The 22,882-nt window shown below is 34.0% G+C and overlaps 1 protein-coding gene across 7 annotated transcripts in view; it reads right to left on the bottom strand.

Moving 5' to 3' along the window:
- Positions 1-22,882, bottom strand: part of TINAG (tubulointerstitial nephritis antigen) — a 235,575-nt gene that overhangs the window by 188,545 nt on the left and 24,148 nt on the right. For all 7 annotated transcript variants that reach the window (XM_074237235.1, XM_074237236.1, XM_074237234.1 and 4 more), the window contains exon 4: positions 9,440-9,554. In XM_074237235.1, coding sequence (XP_074093336.1) covers positions 9,440-9,554 — 115 coding nt within the window. The remainder of the gene's footprint in view (positions 1-9,439; positions 9,555-22,882) is intronic.

Genomic DNA, 22,882 nt, shown 5'->3' with positions numbered 1-22,882 from the left:
AGGTCATATTACAGGTGAGAAAACTGAGGCAAACAGGATTAAATGATTTACCCAGGGTTACACAGTTAGTAAGTGTCTGAAGCTAGATTTCAGCTCAGGAAGATGAGTTTTACTGCCTCCAAGCCCAGCATTCTATTCATTGAACCACCTATCTACTCCCCTTAAATTAAACCCTCAGCTGTGAATTATATACCTCATCAAAAAATAAAATTATTAACTCAAATACTTAATTGTTTCTCTTATCTCATAAACTCACATGTTTCCTTCAAATATTTGAACATAATCAGTCATGCCTGCCCATTCTGTGGAAAATTTATCCATAATCTCTTCAAATTTCATGAGAATTGGTTTACTAAATATGCTGGAGTCCATCTTCCCTTTCCCCCACAATTTCCAAAGTCATATTAGAGTGCTTTGCCACATTACCAGTTCATCTTTTCTAATTATGATACAATTCCTTGATGATTTTCATTATTTATATTTATTTATTATATTTATTTCATTATTTATTTTGAAGTTCCTCAACAGGTATATGTTATAGTCTGCTCACACCAAAGTTATACCTTTCCATAATTCTCAATGGTATGCTCATCTTTAGCTTTTTGACATAAAGCAAAATCAATAAAGTGTTCATAATGAAAAGATAGGCCTTTGTTTTCCTGGGAAGTTTGGAATCGCTTAAGTGTTTTATAATATCCCAAAAGTAATCCAGTTCAGTCTCCTTTTCTGCAACCCTGGACCCAGGTCACTGTCTACCTGTAAAATGTTCCAGATACAATTTGTTCCAGATATACATAGTATTGAACAAACTCCATCCATGTGAATATTAAAACATTTAGAGTCAATATGGCAGGAGAAAGCTGGGTAATAAACTTTCTTCATTTATTAGGTCTTGCCTAGACCAAAGTCTATTGAGGGGTTGCTCATTTCTTCCTGGACAGCGTCTTTGGGCTTGATTTAATGACCCTAAAGTCATCTCAAGCAGGACAATCTGAAGGAGCTCATCATTTACAGGAAATTTCTGTACAGGATCTCCTCCATCACAGTAAATATCTTTGGCAAATACATCTCTCTGTTTTATACCTCAAAAGAAGTTTATTATCAGAACACTATTGAAAAGGTTCATTTATGTTATTATGTCTTCCATGAAGTCCTAAATGTTCTTATATATGGATGACAGATATCTTTCTGTGTAAGAGTTTGTAATGGAATAGAAAAGTTAAATCAACACCAACAGTAATAATTTCATTCAAAAGTTTAACCAGAGTAAATAGAGACCAAATGAGCCTAGAAAGCAAGCATCTGACTTACTTGTCAATGGGGGAAAGGCAGCTGCCAAAGAAAACATTGGATTAGAGTATACCAGACTTGCAAAATCTTATATAAAATGATGAATCATAATTATTGGCAGTATCATTTCACAGAAAAGAGAGGGAAAGTGAAAGGGATAAATATAGTTCAAAGTACAATTGTCAGTATAACCAATTGAGCAAAGTTATCCTACAGGCAATCAAGGCAAAAAAATGGATAGATGACTATAAGAAGAAATAACTAAAACAGATTTGGAAAAAAGTTACCAAACTGTTTTCTCCTTCAACGACAATTAAATCATCTCTTTGGAATCCTACAAGACCCTCTCCTGAAGATAAAATGGAATCAAAGAAAACAAAAATGAGAAAATCAATTGAATTATAATATGCATATGTAAAGGAGATGTCTGATGGTGGTCATAAAATCGTTTTGTAGGTTTTTGCAAGGCAATGGGGTTAAATGGCTTTTCCAGGACCACACAGCTAAGTAATTAAATGTCTAAGGACAGATTTGAACTCAGGTAATCCTAACTGGGCTGGTGCTTTATCCACTGCGCCAACTAGCCGCCCCAGAAGTCATAAAATCATGAGGTAAGTGCTTAAGTCTTCTTAATACTTATAAAATGTGGCCATGAGAATAATACTAACTGCAGATTTTATACTAAGGGCCTCCTTGATGAAGGTTTACTTTGTACTAGTGATATTTATCACTGGATTACATCTTTATAACAGCTAACTGAAAGATAGAATAAAAAAATCCCATTGACATTTATTGTTTGTTGATAGTGACAAAAATTTAACAGAACAAGTATAACATTACTATAGTAGTAAATGTTTGTTGACTTAGATAAAAAGATGAATGCCATATTTGACCCCTCAACCTAAATATACATATCTAATCAATAATCATTGTAACAATTGTCATATTTATGACACATGAAAAAGAAGAGCCTTATGCCTAAAGCCAAGACTAAGTGGTAAAAAGTGACTCAGTCACTCAGTCACCATCTGCCAGAAGATAAAGATTTGGTAAGATCCTAATGGTTATTTGATATGTGTTTTATTGATTTCATTCACAATTACTAGTTGCATATAATCTTAGTGTTATTGTCATGTTTCAGATACCTGAATGAGAAGGTATCTAAGGGCATCTAGGTAACACAGTGGATGGAGCATTGGTCCTGTAGTCAAGAGAATCTGAATTCAAATCTGATCTCAGACACTTACTAACTGTGTGACCTTGGACAATTCACTTAATCCTGATTACCTTGCATCCAGAGCCATCTCAAATTGTCCTGATCTATATCTAGCCATTGGATCTTAGATGTCTCTGTAGAAGAAAGTAAGACTGGAGATTTAGCACAGCATGCCCTTACTCAAATTCAATTCACTTGCATGTCATAGCAACACCTCCCTGATGTCATGATCTTCAAGAATGAAGGACAAGGGGTGGCTAGGTGGCATAGTGGATAAAGTACTAGCCCTGGAGTCAGGAGTACATGAGTTCAAATCCAACCTCAGACACTTAATAATTGCCTAACTGTGTGGCCTTGGACAAGCCACTTAACCCCATTTGCCTTGCAAAAACCTTTAAAAAAAGAATGAAAAACAAATATCAATATCTGAATGAACACTGTGCCATAGATAATTGTACTTTGAATGGACTGCAAATATTTCATAAAGGGGGAAACTGTATTAAAGTTAAATATAACTCCTGCTTGACAAGTATCAGCTCTATCCATAAAAATAAGATGAAATAGAAAGGACAGAGAAGTCAAATTGGAACTAGAGGCACAGGATTGCACATATGATGAGATATATCAGACCAGAGGGATGAATATCATAGGTCTTTAAAGAATAGAATAAAGGGAGAGACAAAAATGGAACTGGTAGTCAAAAGAGTTTCTATTTCGACCCAGCTTTCACTTTATGCCAATCTCCTACCCTATAAACAATGAGTTAATGTGGAATGAAGTAATAAAAGGTCACTGATAATGATAGGACAGCAAACCAAATTACTCTGCTGAGATGAAAAGAGACAAAGAGAGCCCAGAATGGAACCACAGAAGAATCATTGACTAAATCAAGATCTACTGGTTGCATTAGGGACGTTTAATGATATTTAACTTAGGAATGTTGGAAACTCATAAGAAAAATGAAGAAGTTGATTTTTCACATCTTGAAATGGGTTCTGTAATTCCCAGATTTTGAAATATTTTTGTACTGGTTAAAGATTGCTTCACATTAGGAGAATTTACAAGGATGAATTATTATACCGTAGTTAAGTGTGCTTCCAACTTTATTCCTTTGTTGGTTCTATATCTCTGAATAAGAACTCTGCACACTTAAGTACAGCTGGTTTTTGATTATATAGCCTATTTCTGTATCTTCTGGTCACCTAAGATTCAGGGAAATAAAGTAGGTGCCACATTGGAGGCAGGTTTTCTTATAAGTTGGGACTCAAGAGCTATTCTGAGAAGGCATATTCATGCTTGCCACACCCATTATAGAATAGGGGCACAGCCAATCAGGCACACTTTGAGGTTCTTTCTGCTTCTATTTGTATTTCCAATTCATAGCAAAGTGCCTAGCAAATAGTAAATGCTTAATAAATGATTATTGATTGCACTCCAATTTAAAATTAAGAGGGAGTCTACACACAATTTGATGAACTATTGTTATTGCCAAGAATATTGAGACACAAAATGAAAAATTCAGTCCTCAAGATGTTTTATCCACAAACCATTAGGTTCTTTTCACTTTCTTTCCAAATGGCTTTGCATGTGTGAAATCATTCAGAAGAACCTATCAATTTTTTTCAACTATTCATGCAGATACCAGTTCAATGAAGTAATACTCTTCCTAGAAGTGTATTTTTTTCCATTCCTGATTCATTTCCACACTACTAGAGATTAGGAAAATTCCAACACTTCAAAACTTCTTCAAAAAAAGCACTCAGTCTTCACTACCATGCATCAAAATGAGAAGCAACTTTCTTGCATTACTCTGAATATGGATAATAGAATACTCTCAAGTAAGCTTAATTTTCCTTATTCTCTCTTATGGACTAGAAATAAACTGTCTTATATGAATACATGCTACTCGATAATTTAAATTCCTATAAAGCAGTTGTCATTAAGTTTCGCATTTAAATAGCATGGTTGTGAATTTCCTACAGGCAAATTCTGGAGCCAATAATGGAGCCAATGATATAGAGTGATTTAACATCTCCTCTGAACCATGATCACAGAAATTTTGGAAATGAATTGCTAGATTCACTGATAGACCAAACTCTAAATGGTGTTATGAATTTCTGAGAAGGAACACTCTGGTTGCTAAAATCTCAACATAAAAAGAAAAGTCCATTAAACCTGAAAACTATTCTTATACATATGAAAAGGAAGATATGTAGATAAAGTAATATTCAACTTATCTATTCTAAAGAGAATATTTTTTGTTTTTTTTATTTACTTTTGTTGGCTTTTTCCTTGGTTATTTTTTATAATGCATACAATGGATTTTTATTTATTTTTATTTATTTAAAGCTATGAGGTTAAGTGACTTGCCCAAGGTCAGGATTTTTTTTAAACTAAGAAATAATTCTTTTTTTTGTATAGCAAAAATTAGAACAAATAATTTATACTGTAAAGAAAATATAAATGGAACTTCATTTTTAGAAGCCAGAAACAATTACTCTAAATTATTCATGATTGCAAAGCAGAGGAACACTGGGCAGACAGAGATATTGTAATCTTTTTTCCTTTCTGTATTAAATACAAATATTGTAACCCAGACAAATATTATATTCTATTTCTTTCTGTATTGGTATAGTACTTTCACTTCTGTATTAACTCTGTACTGGCAAGTTTCCTCTAATTAACAAGGCACCAAGCTATATATCTGATATATGTCACATATATCTTGCTAAAAATGGTATGCACCCCTTTATCTTATACTGACTCCCATCTCCTATCCTATTATCTAAACAGAAATCAACTCAATAGTTTTAAAGTCTAACATTGGCACCTTCAATTTATTGCCCCAAGAAAGGATATGAAGACACATAAAGTCACCAGGATACTTGGACACTAATTAAAATTATGATCCTGAATTACAAAAGTTAACAAAATTTGACCCCTCCAGACTTAAACATTTCTTACTTCATGTGTTAGCCATTCCTTAGACCCTCCCTACTACCTTAATCTCTGTCTTCCCTTCCAGCACAGATGCCTTGCTAGGATCCCTTTAAAGGTTATCTCCCCTTTCTCTTTGCTGGTGATTCAGCCTGGTTGCTACCATGGCAACTGTCCTTCCTTCCTTCCTTTCCTACTTTCTTAAAAAAAAAAAAAAACTCTTTAACCTCCATAAGAAATTCAGATGTTACAGGCAAATTCTTTACTTTATTACTTGTTGCTTTAATCACCTGCAGTAATATGTAAATAAAATTTTATTACCCTACACTTCTGGGTCAAAGAGCTGTGTGAATTCTTTCCATGCCTTTGAAAGCCCTCTGGTCTTTTATAAGCCTTACCATCATCTCCCCCTTCCACAGGCATCAATTGCACATAGTAGATACCTAATAAATGCTTGTCAAACAGATTATAAAGGAATGAAAGTTCAGCAAACACTTCTTAAGAACCTACTATGTGCAGGGTGAGGGACAGAAGGAGAGCCTCCAAAACTGGAAGACGTGAATTCTACCTTTTCCCCTGAACAGGTGTTAGCCTTTCAGGGAAATAAAGTAATACTTTACGACTATAAATTACATATACTGCATGGAGGGAATTTCTTCAGTGGAGTTTCCCTTTAGCAATCTATGACAACAAAACTTCAGTACTTGTTCCATTCCCACACCCAAAAAAATTTTTTTAAATACTGTGCTAAATGCTTAAGGATACAAAGATGGAAAATTACATATTTCCCATTCTTACATAATTTACAATCTAATGGAATTTACAACATGATAGATAATATAAATTTAATTTGGAGTTCTAAAACCCTGCTATCTTCCAAATGAGTGAAAGATCATTATAATGTCATGGCTGCAAAGTGTAAGGGGCTGACCTTGAAGTTAGGAAAATCTGTATTTAAACTCTATTTCTAACAAATACTACCTCTGTGAGCAGGGACAAATAAATTAACTGTTCAGTATTTCCAGGCAATTCTCTAAGATTCTAAATCACGAATGAATCACCAGTTCCCATTGGTAGAAGACATTTCCTCATTGGAGTTTCTGAACATTAATGAGATCATCTGCCCAAATCATAAATACTAATTCCAATAAAAGCAATCCCATCAAAGGAAATTTAAAGCAAACAAATGAATAAATTAGTCATCTTAACAGTTTAGATATGAGGGAAAAGGGAATATAATTAGACTTATAACTACTGGAGCTATAGTTAGTATAGTGATTAGATATATGATTTATCTCATGTAGGAAAATGTCAGAAGAGGAAACTTATCAGTGTTTCCTAGAGTACTGAAGGTGACTTACCTAGAATCATACAACCATTACATGTCAAGGGAAAGACTTAAATCTAGGTCTTCCTATTTCTAAGGCCAGTTATTTATCTGTTATACTACACTGCTTTGCTCTAATAACCCTTAAAACTTGTCTTTGAATTGAACCAAGCTCTTAGGTTTCTGTGTCTTTAGAGAATCAAGTCAATAGATAATGAAAATTCAGAACTGAGCTTATGTTTCAGTCTCCTAGATAAACTCTCCATGGGCATTTGCTGGTCATAGCCACATGCACAGAACTTTACACAGAGCCACAAAGCACTTCATTCTCTTTCCTGGTGGTACCTAAAAGGTCTTGATTTTAAGTTGTGACTAGGTCTGCACCTTGATGGTCTTAAGATAACAACTGACATCTCAGTTGGAAGACTAGGTCAATTAAAAGACATAAATGAAAGGCAATATCGTGGTTATGTAAGTTCAGTGAGTTCTATCTACCTGAACAGAAGGTTAGTTATGCATCCATCTTTAAATCCTAACACTTATGAAAATAATACAAAAAAAAACCTCTTTAAAATTTGCAGAGAAGTTGAGAAAAAGGGATCTGCCAGTTTCTTGGAAGTTGATAAACAAGCTTTAACTAGATTTTCATTTTACTGTTCAAATTTTTTTTAATCCTGACACAGTGCATCTAAAGTTGAGGTTTTCGAAGTGTTATCACTGAAGAGATGTACAGCAATCATAGTTTTTCTTTGATAAGCTATGAACCAATTAGTACAGTTGTTTTGCTTATTTGTTTTCTTTTTAGAGAGAACATTATACTTTGGAATAAAACTCTTTGAAAGTTTCTTTATCGGGGCGGCTAGGTGGCCCAGTGGATAAAGCATCCGCCTTGGCGTCAGGAGTACCTGGGTTCAAACCCAGCCTCAGACACTTAATAATTACCTAGCTGTGTGACCTTGGGCAAGCCACTTAACCCCATTTGCCTTGCAAAAACCTAAAAAAAAAAAGTTTCTTTATCTCTCTGATCCTCATATGTAAAGTCAATGTAATAATATTTGTAATCCTTCATAAGAGATCTTTTAAAAAGCTCTTGATAATCTATAAATCACTGTATGAACTATTAATATTATAACCAACAAATATTTATTAGATATCAACATGCCAAGCAAACTTCTAGGCTTTGGAGATAGAATTAAAAAATTGAAATAGCAATATCTCAGGGCATCTAGGTGGTACAACACCCACCCTGGAGTCAGGAAGACCTGAGATGAGGAGGAACTGAGTTCAAATCTGGCCTCAGCCACTTAATAATTGCCTAGCTGTGTGACCTTGAGCAAGTCACTTAAATCCCACTTCCTTAAATAAAAATCTTAAAAAAGAAATAACATTTGCTCTCAGAAATATATATTCAATTCATTTTCAAAGCAGAAATCCATTTATTATCAAAACTACAGCTAAGGTGGGACAATTGGAAATTCTATTCAAGGTATTGAAATTTAGAGGATGCTAACAATTCTGGCATTGTTTCACAAACAGATAAACAGGAAGTTTAGGACTTAATTAACAAGACTGATTCCTTAAACCATGAAGCAACCAGATGAAAATTTTCTCCCTGATAATCACAACATATTTACCCTTGTTTCCTAGTCTTGGTCTCCTAGTGGTAATGAGCTTCCCAGTAATGGCCTCTCCATTTTTTAAAAGCTCCATTCCCCTAACATGGGATAGTATTATAATTGCTCATTCCCTACCTCAAGCGAATTAATTCTCAAAAGTTGATTTTATTTTCATAGACATAAGTGTTAGTTATATTCCTGATCATGATCATAAATTTTAAGAATAAATTTATTTATATAAAAACTTAATAAGTGTAAGAATGTGATGGAGTACTATTGTTCTGTAAGAAATCATGAGCATGTGAACTTCTGAAAAGACCGGAAAGATTTTCATGAACTGATGCTGAGTGAAGTGAGCAGAACAAGGAGAACATTAGATACAATTAATAGTAACATTGTGAGAGGATAAACTATGATGGATTTAGCACCTTTCTGCAGTTCAATGATCAAAGATAATTCTAAAAGACATGTGATGGAAAATGCCATCCATATCCAGAGGAAAAAACTATGGAGTCTGAATGCAGACCAAATCAAACTCTGTTCATTTTTAAAAATGTATTCATGTTTTATTCTTTCTTTTTGTGGTTTTATTTCCTCTTTAGTTTTGACTCCCCTTTTTTACAAAATGACTAATTTGGAAATATGTTAAACAGAATTTTATAAACTACATCAGATTACTTGCTGTCATGGGAAAGGTGAAGAACAGGGAGGTTCATAGAAAATGTGAAACTCAAAAGTTTACAAAAAGATGAATGTTGGAAACTATCTTTGCATGTAATTGGAAAAAATAAAATAACAAAAATCAAAGACAATATTTTTCTAATTAGGTATTACTGTATTAATCTTTCTTTTCAGACACAAGACTTTACTTGATTGGTTTGGTCATGATTGGTGTCACTGAATTCTCATGTTCCAAGTCAAACAACCTAAGTAACATCATAAATAATTTACTGGAAGAACATTTAAAAAAATAGATTTCTTAGACATTACTAAAACACAAAGACACAATCATCACCCTCCAGACCTTCAAAAGCAAACAGATATAACACCTACTTTTATTTCATTCATGCTCAGAAGTGTAGGAGAAGGAGGCAAGGTGCCAAGGCGAAATTTGTAGCCATCTTCCAAAGTCATTCCCCAGAATTGACTGTAATTATGAGCTGTCCATCTGCCTCATAAATAGAAGAGGAAAAAAATATGTAAACATTATACAATACAGTTTTCATAATTGTATTTTTATTGATAACTCATAATATTTCACAATTAAAAATTCAGGAAAGTTCAAGAGAATTGTTGGTATTACTTTAATCTTCATTTCAGAAACAATCAATTACTATATTTCTTTCCAATAACAAGTACATGACTTAATTGTTATATTAAATCAATTATAAAAATTATAAATACCCTTCTGTAAAAGCTAAAGATCATGATCAATATACAAGAAAATTCAATTAAAATAAAAAATAAATATGTTAAAAATAAGTTTTTCAAGAAGGAAAATCAAGCAAAGAAAATATACATCATTATAATCATTTTTAAAGTTTTTAATACACTGACTTACTAAAATGCCTGGAAAATTATGATGATGAAAAACTTCAGTAATTAATGTTGAGGAATCAGTTAATTATATCCTTAACTCTCCATTGCATGAATCAGCGTGTAACTTGTTTTCATACAGCAAAAATATACTTATCCAGGGGAGCTGATTCTGTTCACTTTTGAAAAGCTGCTTCCATGATCCAAGCATATGCCTTACAGCAAAATCTTGTGAAAATTAAAGTCCTTTTGGGGTTTTGAAATCCCAAAAAATCATGAAAAAAATTAGACAGTGTACATGTGACTCTGCTTCAACTTGAGAACAGAAGGCAAATCTCAAAGCTATCACTTGTCTTTTCACTAAAATTTTCTATAATGCATGTGCCTCTAGTCAGTACTTAAAATTAAAGTACAATTTCTGATAAATATGTCTGGTAAGTCCCTTTTTTAATAACATCTGAGAGCTCAAAGAATCATAAGCAGTATTCAAAGATTGTTTTGAGATTGTTTTCCAAAGGAAAGTACAAGAAAGAAGTCAGAGAATTTACTGGACAAAGAGTATTGGAAAAGGGCTAAGATTTAGAGTAAACTGGGTGACTATTATGATATTACTGTTATTCTTCACCCCCTTGATATATCTTGCTCTGCGACTGTTTTACGTTGTTTTTTCTGTACCACTCACTTGGCAGACATGTTCAACTACCTCATTTTTATGCGTTTATATTTTTATGAACTCGGAAAAATGAACATTCACAGCTATTGATGGTGGCCCAGTAAGAGTGAGAGCAAGAATATTCTACTACTGATGAATATCCACATCTTTTCATTTTTTAAAATATAAAAATATATAATTTTCCCAATCCATATAGTCAAAGAAATTCCATTTACTTCTTCTACTCTATAAGGTATGGAGGGTAAATGAGTTTTGTAAGAAATGACTTTTGGATGCTTTGGATAATTTATTTCATCTAGTAATGTGAAGCAAGGGATAGATCTAACTGGAACCATGAGGGGTTCTTGAAAGAATGTTCTTTTTACAATTAAGGGAGTTCTCTACCTTGCTATTCAACTGTCAGACTATCTTCATTAAATGTGACTTCATTTAAACTCTGCTCTAATAAATTAAAGTACACTGTCGACAGACTCCTGGAAAAGGTAGGAAAAATGATAACAGCTAACAACCTAAAAGAGGCAATAGTAAGCTGAGACATAGACAGATAGACAGAGAGACAAATAGAAGAAAGACAGAAATATAGGGAAACAGAGAGATAGAAAGAAAGAAAGAAAGAAAGAAAGAAAGAAAGAAAGAAAGAAAGAAAGAAAGAAAGAAAGAAAGAAAGAAAGAAAGAAAGAATAGATAAATGATAGCTAAAAAAAGGTTCAAGAATAGAAGGTGCTTATTGTGCTCCATAGTACTATGGGGTGCAAACCTGAAATAAGGGAAATATTAGACAGAAAAAATAAGTTTTATAATCAATCTATTTCCTCTGCACTGACCATGTACCTTATCTTAACATTCAAAATTTCACCCTCCCCAACCCATTGTTCAACCTAAGACATGAGATCAATAAACTTTTAGTAAAGTATCTTGACCCTCCCTAGCAAAACTCAATAATTCCCTGTCTCCAAGCACAAAACAAGCTTCTGTCAACAAAACAGTGGATCCATGCCTTAGCCTGAAAGGATTACATACACCCCTCATCTGTATATCCCTAATTACCTTATCTCTGCTCTCTCAGTTAATGCTTCCATTAACATATACCAATTTACCTTGTCTTCCTGCCCCTTTAAAAACTTACTCATTCCTCCTTGAGTTGTTCTACTTCCTTTGGAAGGGCAGCCCACTTTGAAAGAGATCTTCTAATAATCTCTCAATCTCTATATCCTTTCCTCCTACTTTATACCCTGATGCCCCCTCTTCCCTTGGGACAGCAAACTGCTCTGGGAGATCATGATTCCTCATGTAACCTCCCTTACTCCTATACCTTTTCTTTTAGCCCATTCTCTCATGGCAGTTTAGGTTGTTTAGGAATCATTGGTTTTCTGCTATTTTCTACTAAATTTAGTCTGTTTTTCCCCTTAGCTCCTGCTAATCACAGAAATATTTAAGTAAATCTTTGGTTTCTGGGGTCAGTTTTTAACACGAATACTTTCATGTTCTGCCCAAACCTTTAGTTGGCTACATTTTTTTTTTCTTCTGCAACAAAACTACATCAGGATAGAAGTTGCTTGAAAGCCTGGTGTCTTCCGTGTCCATCACAGATTAAATATCAGTATTTATTGTTTATGTTACTGTTTGTCTTTGTTGAGCTGGAGAAGGTGCTAATAGGAAGATTTTGATCCAGAAAATTTAATCTTAACCAGTTGGAAGAAGCACATTAAGAAAAAAAGAAGTGTAGCATTGTTGTAGAAAGAAGGAAAGAACATCAGTTGGAACATGTTATGACTTGCATGCGAATTGAATTTAAATGTGGGAGGGCTGTGCAAAGTTACTGATCCCTTGGAGCCATCTAGGTCCAGTGACCAAATACAAATAAGACTGGTGATGGCCCTGGATGCAGTGGGAAACCTTGACCTTAAAATTTTAAGTTAAGATATCCATTTAACTGAGACAATTCTCATTCCTGATTTAGACAAGTATTAAAAAAAATGAAACCAAGAAAGACCACTTTTGCATAGTCAAAAAAATCAATCTGGGAAGAGAAAATCCTCAGGGTTTCTGGTCAAAATAGAAACAATTGCTATTTTTAATCATTTTGAGGCCTTTCTGGGAACAAATAAAGACCAAGTTGGATTATCCTGAAAGCTATAGTTGGCGCCAGTGAGAGTCAGAGTAATTTGGAGCCAGTAAACCAAAGAAGCAAAAACACACTTGTGGATAGTAAAGTTTTGGGTTGTGCTTTAAACTCAAGACTTCTATCCTCTATCAATAACTCACTTCACTTTTCCTTTTTTCACTTCTCTTTTCATTTCCAAGTTTGGTACCTTTAGGTATCTCTCTTTATCTTACCTTTCTGTACTTTTCCCATTTTCCTTCAGGCTATTTTCTTCTAATTTTTCATATCTTCCTAAAAAATGTATAACTTTAAGATAACCAAATTACCAGTATCAAAAATGAAAAGAGTAAGCTAACTACCAATGTGGAGGGAATTAAAGAGCTAATTTGAAGCTATTTTGCCAAACTGTAGGCCAATAAAATTGATAACCTGAGTAAAATACATGAATATTTACAAAAATACAAACTGCCCAGATAACAGAAGAGGAAATAAAATATTTAATGTGGGGAATGAAGGGCATTTGGCTTCCACAGAATGTAAGAGAAGGCCGTTAGTGTATATATATATATATATATATGCATTACGAAAACTAGGATCTGTCTGTGGTTGTGCCTTCTTGCAGGTATGTGAGTGTTAAGCAAAAGAAATGACCCAGACCAAGGATTGAGCAGAACAAGCCTCCCCCCCCACCCAACACTAAGTCTCCTTACGCAGAGGAAGGGCAAAAACTGTCTTGAGCTAGTCAGGGCGACCTAGGGTCCTTGCCCCTTAAAAGTGCCTGCTCAGGGAAGTTCACACATATTACTCTTCACTCCCCTGTACTCATTAGTATAATGACCAGAGCTGGGAAAGCATATTATTAGAGAATGGTATTGATTATATTGTAATCCCAATCAATAATTAGTATAAAGAGGAAGAAAAATTCTTTCAAACTGCATAATGGACTGAACATGGTCATAATTCTGGACCTTTCTTACTAGGAGAGACGGCCCTCCTGTATAGAGAAGTTTATTAATAAAAGTTATTTTGATCACTTTGTATTTATTCACTCTTATTTATTTAAACACTGTATTTAACCACTAAGTGTTTATAATTATGAGTCATTTATCACATTTAAATAATACCATTTCTGAAAAAAATTGAAGAAATCATCAATAAACTTTCCCCTCTCCACAAAAAAGGCTCCAGGTCCAGATGGATTTATAATCGAAATCTACTAAACATTTAAAGAACAATTAAATCCTATTCTACATAAATTATTTTCAAACATCAGAGAAGTTCTGTCAAATTCCTTTTATGACACTAATATGGTGCTGATCCCTAAACCAGGAAGAACCAAAACAAAGAAAATTATAGACCAATTTCCTTAATGAACGTTGATGCAAAAACTTTAAATAAAATTTTAACAAAGAGATTACAGCAAGTTATTACTAGGTTGTTATACTATGATCAGGTAGGATGCACACCAGGTAGGCAAGGATGGTTCACTATTAAGAAAACACTCAACATGATTGAACATATCAATAATGAAACCAACAGAGATCACATGCTTATCTCAATAAATGCTGAAAAGTCTTTGATAAAATACATTAAAAACATTAGAAAGTATAAGAATAAATGGAGTTTTCCTAAAAATAATAAGTATTATCTATCTAAAACCATTTACAAATATTATATGTAATGGAGATAAACTAAGAGCATTTCCAATAAGAACAGGGGTGAAACAAGGATGCCTATTATCACTATCACTATTCAACATAGAAATATTAGCTTTAGAAATAAGAGAAGAAAAGAGAAGAAAAAGAAATTGAAGGAATCAGAATTGGCAGTGAGGAAGCAAAGCTTTCACTCTTTGCAGATGTTATGATGGTGATGGTTTACTTAGAGAACCCAAAAAAGTCATCCAAAAACTACTTGAAATGACTAAAAAATTCAGCAAAGTAGCAGGATATAAAATAAACCCACATAAATCATCAACATTTCTATATATGAACAACAAAATCCAAAAGCAAAAGATCAAAAGAGAAATTCCAAATAGTTTCTGCAAACAACATTAAATACTTGGGAATCCACCTCCCAAGACAAACCCAGAAACTCTATGAACACAATTACAAACCTCTTCTCACACAAATTAAGCCAGATCTAAACAACTGGAAAAATGTCAGTTGCTCATGATTTGTTCAAGTTAATATAATAAAAATGGCAATTTTACCCTAAATAAATTACTTATTCAGTGCCGTACCAATCAAACTACCAAATAATTGTACTAAATGAACTAAAAAAAATAGTAGCAAAATTCATCTGGAGCAACAAAAGGTCAAGAATATCAAGTGAACTAATGAAAAATAAATGAAAAAGAAGGTGACCTAGCTCTACCTGATCTAAAACTATACTATAAAGCAGCAGTCAACAAAACTTGTCAGGGGATTAGGATAGGTACAAAAGAAACCACAATAAATGACTACAGAAATCTACTATTTGACAAACCCAAACACATTAGTTTCTGGGATATTTGACTAAAAATTGTTGGGAAAACTGGAAAATAGCATGGCAAAAACTAGGCATAGATTCACATCTCACATCCTATATCAAAATAAAGTCAAAATGGGTACAGGATTTAGACATATAGTGCGACACCACAGATAAATTAAAGATCAAGAAATACTCTATTAGATCTATGGAAAGGGGACAAATTATGACCAAGCAAGAAATAGAGTACATTATAAATTGTAAAATGAATGATATTGACTATGTTAAATCAAAAAAATTTGCACTGATAAAACCAATGCTGCCAAAATTAGAAAGAAAACAAGTTTCACAGCTAAGGGTTCTGATAAAGTTTTAATTTCTAAAATATATAGATAATTGCATCAAATTTACAAAGTTACAAGTCATTCCACATTTGATGAGTAGTCAGAGGATATGAAGTTTTCAGATGAAGAAATTAAAACTATAAATAAATAGTTGGACTCTAGGGCAGCATGGAATGAGTTACAGGATCCGATGCTGAGTGAAGGGAGCAGAACCCAGAGAACAGTGTACACATTAACAATAATACTATGAGATGATCAACTTTGATGGAAGCAACTCCTCTCAGCAGTTCAGAGAGCTAGGAAACTGTATTAGACCAGCTATGGACAATGCTATCTCCATCCAGAGGAAGAAAAACAAAACAGAATTTTAAAATAAAACAATCAGAATCTGAATGAACCCCACATTCACTTTTAGAAAATTCCCTTTTATATTTCTTTTCTATCTCATGGTTTTCATTGTTTTCCCTTAATCCTAATTCCTCATATTGAAAATGACTAATCTGTAAATGTGTTAAACACAAATATGAATGTACAATATTCACTTGACTGTTCACCACTGAGGGGAGGAGTATGGGAAGGGAGAGTGGAAGGAAATTATGTAACTTAAAAATATGCATATGCATATGAATGAATGTTGAAAAACTTTCAAAACATGTAATTGGAAAAATAAAATGAATATCAGTTGAGGAAAAAAATGTATAACTCTAATACCAGGGTGGGGAGTTTTTTAAAATATATTGGATAATTTTGCTGAACTGTCTCCCTTTACCTTCCCATTCCTCTTTCTTATCCTTTGTTCTAAAGTTTAGCTCTCTAAGAAAGGGAGGAAGAGGAAGAGGAGAGACATTTGGAAAATGTAGATAAGATTAAGAACAAAAGATATCAATAAAAGTACACTTTTTAAAATGTACAACTTGAAGAATAAAACATGTTTTTGGATTTTGACAATATGGAAATTTTATATATTTTTTTAATCATGAAACATTTTTTTCCTTTTTCTTAACTTCCCTCAAATAATTAAAAAAGAAAGAAAGAAAGAAAGAAAGAAAGAAAGAAAGAAAGAAAGAAAGAAAGAAAGAAAGAAAGAAAAAGAAAAAGAAAGGGGAAAATATGCTTTCACTAAATGACTTGGACTTATATATATTTATTACAAGAGGTTTTTTCTTTTTTTGTTTAAATTGTTTAAATTAAATTACGACAAAGAAATATACAGCTTTAAATCTTTCAAAGCTATATCAATATGGGGGCAACTAGGTGGCTCAGTAGCTAGAGCACCGGCCCTGGAGTCAGGAGTACCCGAATTCAAATCCGACCTCAGACACTTAATAATTACCTAGCTGTGGGGCCTTGGGCAAGCCACTTAACCCCACTGCTTTGCAAAAACCTAAAAAAAAAAAAAAAAAAAAAGCTATATCCATACCGAAAAAATGTTAAACCAAGAGGTGAAGGACCAGACCTTTTGTTCAAGACTTTACAAAAGCACTCTCATTAGAGAATAATTGATGGGAGATCTCTCTTCCCCAAGAAGGCATTGGTTTCCTTTCCTTTAGAACTATTTGGTGCCCTTCATTTTCTTTTGAGTCTTTCAGAGTTGGAACAGTGCCTCTTGATGTGTTCAACTAATAGTAATGGAAAGTAATGATAAAGTGATTTCTTGGAGGAAACTGCTTCTAAAAACAGGGCACAGAATCTTTCAGGATTCCAAGTTATACTTTCATATCATGGCACAAAGAATTTCCCCTAAATAGACAACTATTTTAACAAACTTTCTCAAAGACTGCCAACTCACCCTAGAGAGTTTATGGGTTTCACCCTATCTCATAAAAAAAATCATTAATAGTGGTCTTTAGTTGGGGGAAAATAAAAACATTAAACTTATCTATTTTCCTTATCTGAAAATGGGAATAAGAATATTAATAATATGAGGCAATATGGCATAACATAAGAGTAACTTGGTGTTAATAGCAGCTAAATGGCACTTGATAAAAAAAATTAAATTTAAAGAATTTTAAAAAGCCACTTGTCCTAGAGGCCTGTTTCAATCTCTTTCTAGCTGTGTGACCCAAATCACTTAATCTCTTTCGACCTGAAGTTCTTCCTTATGTAAAAATGAGAATAATAACAGAACCTACTCCACTGGGGTGTTATGAGGGTCAAATGAGATAATATACATTGAACACTTAACAAACTCAGAAGAGTTACATAAATATTAGCTGTTTTCATCATCATTATTAATGCTAGCCTTAGAAGCTGAAAGTGCTAGGTTGAAGTCTTTCCTAGGATATTTAGGTGCCTCAGGGAACTTTATGACTATAAGTTATAAATAATATCTTTACCATTGGAGAATGTCAACTTTTACACAGAGTTCCTAACACTGATGAAATTCGCTGCCCTCAACCTTCCCAGAGGTCTCTAACACCTACTTCATCAGTTATTGAAAAGATTAAATGAGAGAGAAGATGTAGAGCCAAGATGGTGGAGTATTGAGAAAAATGATTTTTTTCACAAGTATTAATAGCACAATTATTAAATTAGGATTAAAGTTTTCCCTTCCTATTTTCTTATTCAGAAACCAACCCCTGTAGGTTATTCAGCCAGTCACTGAAGGAAATTGTTGACAAATGACATTGTCCAAATCCTCTGGGTATATGCTTCTCAGGTTTATATGGGACTCCCCCCAAGTAGAAGATTTTGTAACACAAGCTAGTTTAGACTAGTTAATGCCCTTAGAAAAGAAATCTGTCTTTGGAACCTTCCTTAGAATTTAGGGTGACCCAACTTAGGAGGAAGTAGAAAACCAAGCAAAGTATTCTGGATAGAGATGGATATTTTTTCCTTGTTGTTGGAGGTGACTGAGTATCACAATCAGGTTACATTCTCTCATAGAGCACTGGCCCTGGAATCAGGAGTACCTGAGTTCAAATCCAGCCTCAGACACCTGGCACAGACTAGCTGTGTGATATTAGGCAAATCATTTAGCCCCATTGCCCTGCAAAAAAAAAAAAAAAAAAGCAAAACACAAAACAACAACAACAAAAATGAGTACTGGCCACTAACTCTTGTAGCTGCAGGGAAACTCATCACAGTTCCAGGACCAAGATGAATGCTACGACACCTGCAACTGATGGTAAGCAAAATCTTTTTCTGAGTGACGTTTTATCTTCCATTCTCAAAGAAGATCATGACAGCAAAGAGGTGATGCCATAATAAGCATATGAATTAAATTTGAATTAGGGGACACTGTGCTAAGTCATCAGTCTCACTTTTCCTTCTGTAGTCATTCAGGTCCAGTGGTCATATAGGAATCAGGATGACTGAAGATGGCCCCAGATGCAAGATAATCAAGGTTAAGTGACTTGCCCAAGGTCTCACAGATAGTAAGTATTGAATATACTCTAAAGTCAGATTTGAATTAATAGTCTTCTGATGCCAGGACTGGTGTTCTATCCACTGCTCCACCTAGCTGCCCAGATCTCTTTCTGTATAAAGACTGGAATACAGACCAGGAGAATATGACTTTATCTCCTCAGATCATATCACTTTGGAAACACTGGAAATTTACAGCCCATAAATAAATTCTAAAAACAGTAACAGAAAACCTGAAGTTTAAAAAAATATTCCCTTCAGTTGAGTCCAAAATTAACATAAAGTTTAAAGTCAAGAAGAACATTGGAAAAAATGAACAGACAACAATATCAAAAAGAAACTAATCATAAAAATCTACTATAATGTCAGCAAAAATCAAGGCACACAAACTCAGAAGACATAAATGTGAAAACAGTTATTCACAAAGCCTCAAAGAAAAAAAAACTGGGAACAAAAGTTCAAGAAAAATTCTTAGAAGAGTTCAAAAATTATTTTCAAAATAGAGGGAGAAGAAAAGTAGGCAAAGAAATGATAGTGATGGGGGGAGCCAGGTAGCACAGTGGATAAGGTACTATCCTTGGAGTCAGGAGGATCTGAGTTAAAATACAGCTTCGGACACTTAATAATTGCCTAGCCATGTGACCTTGGGCAAGTCACTTAACCCCCATTGCCTTAAATTAAAAAAAAAATGATAGTGATGAAAGAAAATTAGGCAAATTAAGAAAAATTAGACTTGGAAAAAAGAGACTCCCCCCCAAAAAAAGTAAAAGAATAACACTTTAATACCAGAAATGGCCAAATGGTAAATGCTTCCCATGAGGCATTAAAAACAATAAAATAAAATCAAAAGAATAAAGAATGGAATATTTCATTGGAAAAACAACTGACCTTAAAAATAGTTTAAAAAGGCAAAAGAAAACAGGAGAGAGGGCAGGTTGAGGGAACAATAGTGAGAAGCAAAACACTGGTGAAGAAGGACAAGGTGAAAGGAGAAACAGAGAAAACTATAAACAAGGGACAAATAGGATGGAGAGAAACACATAGTAATCATAACTGAATGTGAATAAGATAAATTCTTGCATAAAACAGTAGATAACTGAGTGGATTAAAAATCAGAATTCTATAATATACTGTTTATTAGAAACATTTGAAGTAGAAATACAAAATGTATAGCTGCAAAAGACTGGAGCAGAACATATATATATATATATATATATATATATATATATATATATATATATATATATATATATATATAATGTGCTTCAGCAGCTGAAGGGGAAAAATAAAGCAACAGTAGTAAATCTGATATGAAAAAGCAAAAACAAAAGTAGATCTAATTTAAAAAGCCAAAAAAATCTTACTTAAAAGTACCAAAAGCAATGAAATAACATGAATATTAAACATTTATGCACCCAATGGTATAGCATCTAAATTCTTAGAGAATCTAATTGAGCCACAGAAAGAAATAGACAATAAAACTATACTAATAGGGGAACCTCAATAATCCCCCCCAAGCTGTATAAATCTAATACAAAATAAAGAAGAAAGAATTTATAGAATTTTAGAAAAGTTAGAGCTGATAGTCTCTGGTGAAAATTGAATAAGGATAGAATAGAATATAAATTTTCAAACCACTGCACAGTACCAACACAAAAATTGACTATGTATTATGGCATATAAATCTCATAAGAAAGGCCAAAATAGTCAATACATCCTTTTCAGGTCATGATACTATAAAAATTCCATGTAACAAAGGGTCAGTGGAAAGATAGACTAAAACCTGTTGGAAATAAAATTGTCTGATCCTAAGAAAGAGAGGATTAAGCAACAAAGCATCAAAAAAAATTTAATCAAAGATAATGAAAATAATGAGTAAGTATACCAAAATTTATGGGTTGCAACTGGAAAAAATTTTATATCTCTAAATGCTTACATCAATAAAATAAAAGACAATCAGATCAATGAATTAGGCAGACAGTTTAAAAAGTTAGAAAAGGAACAAATTAAGAATTCTCAATTAAATACCAAATTAGAAATTCTGAAAATCAAAGATGAAATTAATATTGAACTTATAAAAGTAAAAGTTGGTTTTATGAAAAAACATATAAACTTTTGGTTAATTTGATTTAAAACTATTACCAAGGAAGATGGTGGCATGAAGGCAGGAATTCCTAGAAACTCATTCCCCAAAATACTCCCAAAGTCTTCAAGTTGACTCTAGCCAAAATTTAGAGGGGCAGAAAGCACAGAAAGACTGAATGATACAATTTCCCAGTCCAAGACAACTTAGAAAATTTGCAGGAAAGGTCTATTCCACCAGTACCATAGGTTGGAAAAAGCTGTTGGCACACAGCCAGACCAAGAACCTAGGTCCTTGGTGGGGGGGTTAGTTTCCAGAGCTTTTAGCCCAGGAATCATGGGGGACAGCTGGAAGGGATGGTAAGAGAACTCACCAGATTGAGTGCAGAGCAGAGCTCTGACCTCAGAACAGCTCTGCTGTGAGAATCTGCAACAGTAGTGGACAGAGACACCCAGCATGTCCAGAGCTTTTAGTCCATAGATGGTAAGGGGGTCAGGGGAGACTGCAGAAGTCTCTCTACTCTCCCTGGGACAAGACTCAGATATTTGCCCACACTTAGATCCAGGTTGTGTTCAGGCCCCCAAAACACCACCATAGTAGAGCTGGGACCATACTCACAGCTCCAGAGCAGAGGAGAGGGCCTGAACACAGGCAAGAGAGCAGTCAGAGCTTCTCATAAGACACTGGAGGAATTAAGATTTCTGTGGGTTGTCCCCCAAAATCCTTGGAAGTGCAATAAATCAGTCATAGGTTGTAGAAATGAGCAAACAGAAAAAGGAGAATCTGACCAAAGAAAATTACTTTGGTCCCATGGAGGATCAAAGTACATAGTCAGATGATGATAAAATTGAAGCTTCTGTATTCAAGACCTCCAAGAGAAATAGAAAACGGGTTCAGGCTATGAATGAGCTAAAAAAAAAGTTTGAAAAGCAATTAAGGGAGTTAGAGGAAAATTGGGAGAAGAAAAGAGAGTGATGCAGATGAATGATGAAAGAAATACAAAAAACACCGGATAAAATAATGTGTTAAAAGCTAGTTTAGGGGGCAGCTAGGTGGCATAGTGGATAAAGCACAGGCCTTGGAGTCAGGAGTACCTGGATTCAAATCTGGTCTCAGACACTTAATAATTACCTAGCTGTGTGGCCTTGGGCTAGCCACTTAACCCCTTTTGCCTTGCAAAAACCTAAAAACAAAACAACAGCAACAACAAAAAAAGCTAGTTTAGGCCAAATGGAAAAAGCAACACAAAAGGCAAATGAGAAAAATGCCTTAAAAAAGCAGAAATGGCCAGCTGGAAAAGGAGATAAAAAAACTCTCTCAAGAAAATAATTCCTTCAAATTCAGAATAGAGCTAAAAGAAGCTGATGACTTTGTGAGAACTCAGGAAGAAATAAAACTATCCTCCCCCCCCCAAAATTAGAAGAAAATGTGAAATATCTCTTTGGAAAAACAACTGACCTTGAAAACAGATCCAGAAGAGATAATTTAAAAATTATTGGGCCATGGTTGGCTAGATATCACAGTGCATAGAGCACTGTCCCTGGAGTCAGGAGTCCCTGACACTTAATAATTACCTAGCTGTGTGGCCATGGGAAAGTCACTTAACCTCATTGCCTTGCAAAACCCTAAAAAATATTATTGTGTAACCTGAAAGTCATGACCAAAGTAAAAGCCTAGACTTCATTTTTCAAGAAATAATACAGTAAAATTGCCTTGAGATCCTAGAAGCAGTGGGTAAAATAGAAATTGATGGAATTCCCTCATCACCTCCTGAAAGAAATATCAAAAAGAAAAACTTCCAGAAATATTATAGCCAAACTCCAAAGCTCCCAAGTCAAAGGGAAAATGTTAAAAGATGTCAGAAACAAGCAATTCAACTACTGTGGTTCTATAGTCAGGATTACACAGGATATGGCAGTAT

This window comes from Macrotis lagotis, chromosome 5 (assembly GCF_037893015.1).
Source record: "Macrotis lagotis isolate mMagLag1 chromosome 5, bilby.v1.9.chrom.fasta, whole genome shotgun sequence".
Lineage (NCBI taxonomy): Eukaryota > Metazoa > Chordata > Mammalia > Peramelemorphia > Peramelidae > Macrotis > Macrotis lagotis.
Note: the sequence above shows the minus strand (reverse complement) of the source record. Positions and strands in the feature narration are given on the sequence as shown.